General features: G+C 39.0%; 1 protein-coding gene across 1 annotated transcript; it reads left to right on the top strand.

The window, feature by feature from the left end:
• Positions 1 to 1,834: 1,834 nt before the first annotated feature.
• Positions 1,835 to 7,743, top strand: LOC311097055 (carboxypeptidase inhibitor SmCI-like; the record flags this gene model as incomplete). Its single annotated transcript, XM_084136516.1, has 6 exons — positions 1,835 to 1,916; positions 4,766 to 4,942; positions 5,689 to 5,865; positions 6,273 to 6,440; positions 6,797 to 6,965; positions 7,737 to 7,743. 6 exons carry the CDS (start codon positions 1,835 to 1,837, stop codon positions 7,741 to 7,743), a joined length of 780 nt encoding a protein of 259 aa, XP_083992642.1.
• Positions 7,744 to 7,996: the final 253 nt, after the last annotated feature.

Raw genomic sequence — 7,996 nt, 5'->3', positions numbered from 1 at the left:
TTATCACTGTTAAATTGTTATTTAACAATTAATAATTCAGTTTGTTGCGTGTTCACATGTCCCACCCAAATTACGGCCATGCTCACGTGTGGACCCGAATCAGAGCAACGTCTGTGTTTGTTTTCAGACCTTCCCGCTTAGCTCTCTCCAGCGCCGTACAGCGTTTCTAATATTAACGCGGATCCCAAAGCTCTTGCCCAGACACAACCCTTTATTTTCCAGTGTTTTCTTCTGAGCTTTTCTCTTTTGTATTGTGTCTCGTGATCTCTATTTCTGTAGACTTTCTTTAGTTCAAATCTCCCTCTTGATCGTTCTCTCTCCTCCACCGTCATACGCCACCTAATGCAGATTGGCTACACATTTGTTGTTGTGTCGGTCAGACCTCCAAACAACATATTTCAAAAACGACTTACCCAACCTTTAATGCATGATCTGTTTTAAAGCAAAGTATAGAGTGTATTTTATATAAACATACATAGGGCCTACATACAGCCTACTACCGGTCAAAAGTTTTAGATCGGTAAGATTTTTAATGTTTTTAAAAGAAGTAGGCCTATCTTCTGCTCACCAAGGCTGCATTTATTTGATTAAAAATACAAACAAAAACAGTCATATTGTGAATTATTATTACAATTTAAAACCGCTGTTCTCTATGTGAATATATAGTGAAGTGTAATTTATTCCTGTGATCAAAGCTGAATTTTCAGCCTCATTACTCCAGTCTTCAGTGTCACATGATCCTTCAGAAATCACTCTAATATGATGATTTGATGATCAAGAAACATTTATGATTATTATCAATGTTGAAAACAGTTTTTTATATTTTTAATTCATGATGCTATGATGAATAGAAAGTTCAAAAGAACAGCATTTATCTGAAATGGAAAGCTTTTGTAATATTAAACACTACCCTTCAAAAGTTTGGGGTCAGTAAGAATTTTTATTTTATTTTGGGGGGAAAGAAATAAAATAAATCAATACTTTTATTCATCAAGGATGAGTTAAACTGATCAAAAGTTACAGTAAAGACATTTATAATGTTAGAAAATATTCTAAAATGTTCTTTTGAACTTTCTATTCATCAAAGAATTTTGAAAAAAAAAAAAAAATGTACACAACTGTTTTTAGCATTGAAAATAATAATAAATGTTTTTTGAGCATAAAATCAGCATATTGGAATGATTTCTGAAGGATCATGTGACACTGAAGACTGGAGTAATGATGCTAAAAAATTCATTTCTTTTAAAAACATAAAAAATCTTACCGATCTAAAATCTTTGACCAGTAGTTGTGGTCTATATATAAGGGTTAAATTCAACGAATAAGGAATAGTCGAATAACTTTCTTTCTTTCTTTCTTTCAAAATTCCTTTGGGGGGAAACTGCCCTCTAAAACTCCATGCACAAATGAGGGGTTTCCATTTAGTTTACTTTAGGGAAAATAATCATTTCGCAAGAGATTAGTTTCAGATTTGGGATTGAATGTAGTGCCCAAACTGGCCAACCCACACACTGTCCGGTGAGACTGTATTGGATATATTTGAGACCATTGAAAACTAGTTTGTGTTTTCTGGAAGAAAAAAAACCCGTTTGGCATCATATTCATATAGCCTAGAGCTCTCCCGATTGGCATCATAGCCTACAGCTTGTCTTGCATCATAACTCTCTGACCTCATTGGAACTTTTTAAAACATGCGGACGTGTTCTATTGTTCTCCAAAACAGATCATCCCGCCCCAAACTCGCGCCATTGGTTGAGCGCTAACTTAAATATTCTCTCGTCCTGAGACAAGTAGGATTTTCCAGCAGTTCATTGTATGACCGTAATTGGAGAGGATGACAGCTCGAGTGTACTGCGCTGTGTTATTGTGTCTGTCTGGATGCTTGAGCACAACAGAAGCTGATCTAGGAACCACAGGTGAGATCCATGTTCTTTAACTTCATTACGCAGCCTGAAGAAATGCATGAACAATAGAACTGGTGACCAGTGAAAGATGAACTTTGTAAATAAATAAATTGTAATAGTATCTGAGTCAGTCAATAGAGTTGCCAACTGCCATTAAAACCTGAAAGATGATGAAGAAGAAGAGTCAGTCAATAGAGAATACTTTTATATTGAAAGGGTTGACGGCTGTTTCACACTGTGCGGTGTCCAGAGCCGTTAAATATGAGAGTTGCGACAGTTTACACCTGGCCACTTCATGCGTTTTCTCAGATCGGATAGCTATCTGTTTTATCAAAACGATTCCATTTACACCTCGTCACATAATGTGTTTTTGCGAAACGGATTTAAATCCGATCTTCAATTCCCGCGCTATATGCAGATTTAATGGAGTGCACGTCACTGAAAGCAACAGATATGAACTGCATTTTATTGATCATCAGCTAAAATTTCAAAATTAAAGACCGCAATTAGAGAGCGCGGCAACAGCCCTGGTAAGATCATTTCGTTTCTCTACTTTTAATGATGATGATTGTGTGTTAAGCGTCTGCGATTTACTTTCACTTTGATTTGCGATAGTTTGCACGTTGTCTTGATGAATATGCTCAGCTGCTCATCTGCGGTGATGCGTGTTCCAGTAGCGTCGTCATATCTGGCAATAACATGATAGCCTATAACACGCTCTCACACGTTTATATTTTAGCATTTTTTGGGAGGAGTACAATTTACATATGTGGTTTTAACAACCAGATGCATTTACACTTGTCCAGTTTCGTCTGGAATAAGTCTCAGACCTCCTCCTGAAGTGGTTTGAGCGATAGGATTCAAATCCGTCTCGAATGCGTTTCGGAGGGCATTTACACCTGGTCTCTTCATGATCGGATAGCTATCCAATCTGAGAAAAGGCATGAAGTGGCTAGGTGTAAACAGACCCTTAAATAACTTGCACATCATAGCATTTTTTTTCTGGGGAGTAGCAGAAACACAACATTAATCCAGTTTAATTTTGGAGGGAAATGGGGTGCTCCCATAATGTAGAATACAGTTACAGCAACGACCATTTGCAGCAGATTTCTGTAAATAAATGAAGGAGAGACTGCATTAGGCTGAAACTTGAGATATGGTTACTGAGTGGAATAACTATGTTCATAACATACTGTTAACGGGATTCATTTCAGTACATTTACATGTAACGTTACACATACTGTACACAGTACATCGTATGCATGTATTTGTGTGTGTTCTGATGAATGGTTTGAAAGGAGAGGTAGATATGGGGCGCCGTTTGTAAAGCGGCTCACGCTGAAAATAACAGCAACATTTTGTCACATTTAGCTTCAAACAATGTTTAAAAAACTGACAGTCACTTTTTAGCACATTTACAACAATATTTGTCAACGATATTTTAAATAGTTAATTTAAATCTAAATATTAAATGTTACACCTAAATGTTAAATGTTAAATCTAAATCTAAATGTTGAATCTAAATGTTTCAGGTGAAACTAAATATTTACCTAATATGCAAATTCACAATTCCGGTAACTGGAAGTGGCAAAATAAAAGCTCGAGGAGGTCAGTGTGTGTTTATAGCATGGTTTATAGTGTCAAATAATGAATATAAACCATCTCATCCAAGGACATGGACTCTTGAACATGGATTATTGTGATAATAACTACCTAAAATAATAAACACGTTTGGAGAAACTGTACTAAAGAGTAGGCTAGTGTCACTTCAATGAAAAGTGCGGGACTTATGACCTGTAGCCATAATAGCCAGCCACGAAGGGGCTCACTTTGACTAAGGCCACATTTACACATAGCCGGGTATTTAGAGAAACGAATATTTCTCCCCCTCCGTTTTCAAAAATAACATTGTGCACACAACATCGTTTTCAAAAAAAGTTGTCGTTTACATCAACACGCATAAATACAATGGGCGGCAGTGTAGGGAGAAGGATAAAGCCATGCAAGCCAATCAGAATCCTCAAAATCGACAACAACGAATAGCTCGAACGACTTCCTGTTCCTTTCAAAACAACAGACATGGCGCGAGGTTTGTTCGTGTGGACAGACAGCGAAGCAAATGCAAACAGGCCAAAAGCGTTTGCACAAAAGTAAAAATGAGTACCACTTTAACAGCATCCATGATCAAATAGTTGCCAAACAAACTCTAAACATAGGGCGCTCACATGACATAAGCATTTTCTGGCGCATAATGTGACGTTTGAGAACCTAAAACCCCGTTTCTCCCAGTTGACACAGTAAAACATAACCGGCGTTTTCAGAAATCTCCACTTTGGCCGGAGTTTTTAGAAATAATCGGTTTCTGGGATAAAAACGGCGTTTTCGTGTAAATGACAGGCCAAAACGCAGGGAAATATCTGCGTTTTCCCATCGTGTAAACGGGGCCTAAATGTCTATGCTATAAACCATGTTATAAACACACACTGACCTCCTAGAGCTTTTATTTTGGCACTTCCGGTTACTGGCATTTTGAATTTGCATATTAGTTAAATAGTTAGTTTCACCCGAAACATTTAGATTCAACATTTAGATTTAGATGTAACTTTTAGATTTACATATGTGAGAGTGTGTGACTCAAAGATGGATTACGGTCCCCAATATACATATTTAATGCCTAACCCTGATGTTCAGACGTTCACCTATGGAAAGTCCTCATAATGGTGTGTGTTAGAGTGTGTGTGTGTGTGAGAGAGAGTGTGTGTGACTCAAAGATGGATTATGGTCCAGCTGAGTGGCCCATAGTGACCCAGCATACACTTCATCTTGGTGTGGTCCTAATATAGTGTATTTTGTCCATCTAGCTGCCTGTAGACTGCCTATAGTGCCTGGTCCTTGTGAAGCATACATGCCCAGGTGGGCCTTCGATTCTTCTGTGGGAAAGTGTGTGTCCTTCATATATGGAGGCTGCAAGGGCAATGGCAACAACTTCAACAGCTGGAAGAAGTGTGAGGAGTCTTGCGGAGTCATGATGAGGAGAGGTAGGACACACACATTACACTGGGGGAAAACAACAACACATTATTTTCTTTAATATCGTTTATCTTATTATCAAAACTGTAAAGAGAAGCTCATATTGTGATACTTGTGTAATTTTTTGTTTGTTTTTGAGATGTTAATGTATCATCATGACATGGCCTGTCAGGAAAAGAAGACCCAAAAGCTGTGAATTTGTAGCAAATCAAACTTTATTTTTATGGGGTGGTCTGTCAGAGTGTGTGACTCGCGGCCTAATGGTGTCCCTGACCAGCATTAGCCTAAATAATTTGTTACATTAAGCATTTAAGTTAACTGAAATAAAGCTGAAATTAGGCTAAATAAAATGGGCCTATAATATTCGTTGAAATTTATGAAAATTAGAAATGTTGTCTTGCAATAAACTGCAATAAGTTTAAGTTGAAGCACTACAATTACGAACTGGAAAGAAATAAAAACTTAAACTAAACTTAAATAGCCTATAGCTAATGTAACCCTGAACATGCCAGAGTAAGGCTGCACCTTCTGTATATTTCCCCCAATATACATATTTAATGCCTAACCCTGATGTTCAGACGTTCACCTATGGAAAGTCCTCATAATGGTGTGTGTTAGAGTGTGTGTGTGTGTGTGTGAGAGAGAGTGTGTGTGACTCAAAGATGGATTATGGTCCAGCTGAGTGGCCCATAGTGACCCAGCACACACTTCATCTTGGTGTGGTCCTAATTTAAAGTGTATTTTGTCCATCTAGCTGCCTGTAGACTGCCTATAGTGCCTGGTCCTTGTGAAGCATACATGCCCAGGTGGGCCTTCGATTCTTCTGTGGGAAAGTGTGTGTTCTTCGTATATGGAGGCTGCAAGGGCAATGACAACCAGTTCAACAGCCGGAAGGAGTGTGAGGGGTTTTGCGGAGTCATGATGAGGAGAGGTAGGACACACACATTACACTGGGGGAAAACAACAACACATTATTTTCTTTAATATCGTTTATCTTATTATCAAAACTGTAAAGAGAAGCTCATATTGTGATACTTAGTGTAATTTTTTTGTTTATGTTTTTGAAATGTTAATGTATCATCATGACATGGCCTGTCAGGAAAAGAAGACCCAAAAGCTGTGAATTTGTAGCAAATCAAAAAGGAGTGTCTGCAGAGCTGTCGAACTAAGTGTGTGTGTGTGTGTGTGTGTGTGTCTCTGTGTGTGTCTCTGTGTGTGTCTCTGTGTGTGTCTCTGTGTGTGTGTGTCTCTGTGTGTGTGTGTCTCTGTGTGTGTGTGTGTGTGTGTGTGTGTGTGTGTGTGTCTCTTGTCTGTGTGTGTGTGTGTGTGTGTGTGTAGAAGCATGTAAGTCCGAGCCAGATTCCGGTCCGTGCTTCGGGATGATGGAGCGTTTCCATTACAACTCGTCCATCATGACCTGTCAGACGTTCACCTATGGAGGCTGTAAGGGGAACCAGAACAACTTTGTGACAGAAAAGGAGTGTCTGGAGAGCTGTCGCACTGAGGGTGTGTGTGTGCTTTATATGATTGAGGACACAAATTTGCATAATGACATGGGTATTACACTGGTATTACAGCATAAACATGGTTAAAGAGGACATTTCCTGAGTCCTTATAATTAAAATAGCTTAAACATACTAAACAATGTTTTATCAAAAATGTAAAAATGCAGAAAGTTTTCTGAGATGTGTAGGGTGAGGTTTCATTTCACCTATGGAAAGTCCTCACAATGATTAGTGTGTGAGTCCGTTGTTTTTGTGTGTGTGACTCAAAGATGGATTACGGCCCAGCTGAGTGGCCCATAGTGACCCAGCACACACTTCATCTTGGTCTGGTGCTAATAGTGTATTTTGTCCATCTAGCTGCCTGTAGACTGCCTATAGTGACTGGTCCTTGTAAAGCAAGCTTTCCCAGGTGGGCCTTCGATTCTTCTGCGGGAAAGTGTGTGTCCTTCATATATGGAGGCTGCGAGGGCAATGGCAACAACTTCTACAGCCAGGAGGAGTGTGAGGAGTCTTGCGAAGAGTCATGGTGAGAAGAGGTAGGACACACACATTACACTGGGGGAAAACAACACATTATTTTATTTAAAGGGGGGGTGAAATGCTATTTCATGCATACAGAGTTTTTTACACTGTTAAAGAGTTGGATTCCCATGCTAAACATGGACAAAGTTTCAAAAATTAAATTGTACGTTTGAAGGAGTATTTCTGTGCCAAAAATTGTCCTTTCGGTTTGTCACAAGTTTCGGAAAGTTTTTTTCTCGAGTATGGGCCTGTGTGATGTCAGCTGGGGCGGAATTTCCTTATACGGGTCCTAAGGGCACTTCTCCCGGAAGAGCGCGGGCGCGCGCGCACTCGTAGACCAGAGAGAGAAGAGAGCGAAAGCAGTACCTCATTAAAGCGCTCTGCTCAGCTTTAGGGAAGTCAGTGTCACCAAAAAAGTGTGTTTTTGGTTGCCAGGGCAAGACAGTAAAACTGCTTCAAATGTCTCTGTGTGTTGTTAGCTCGGCGTGTTAGCACAGCTTTAGCTCCGCCCGCACAGCACGCCTCCAGCCGCTCGTTTTTTTCTGGAAAGACTCGGTACAGCCTATCTTTCTTCTATAAATATGATAAAACTAAAGACTTTTTGGAGATATGAAGGATGCAATACTACTCTATAGGTACTCAAGATTAACAGGAGATTGAGTGAAAATGAGCATTTCACCCCCCCCCCCCCCTTAATATCGTTTATCTTATCAAAACTGTAAAGAGAAGCTCATATTGTGATACTTGTGTAATTGTTTTGTTTTTGGCTTTGCAGGAGATGACTAGTTTCTCACGGTGAACTGAGAATGCTGTGAATAAGAAAGGAGCATTTCTTTGTTTTAAAACCGCAAAGTGCAACATGGATCTGTTTCCACAAGGCATTTACTTCAACATTAACACAATAAATAGAAACCTGTTAAATTTTCTGGTTGTGCAGTTTATTTTTATACATTTTAAGATGCTGTGGTTCTGTTGTTGGGTGTGTTTTTATTTTTTTATTATTAAATAAAATTAAATAAAATGTATCTAATTTTA

Source organism: Abramis brama, assembly GCF_963993115.1.
Source record: "Abramis brama genome assembly, chromosome: 15".
Lineage (NCBI taxonomy): Eukaryota > Metazoa > Chordata > Actinopteri > Cypriniformes > Leuciscidae > Abramis > Abramis brama.
The sequence above is the reverse complement of the archived record's forward strand: the minus strand, read 5'-3'. Positions and strand labels throughout refer to the sequence as shown.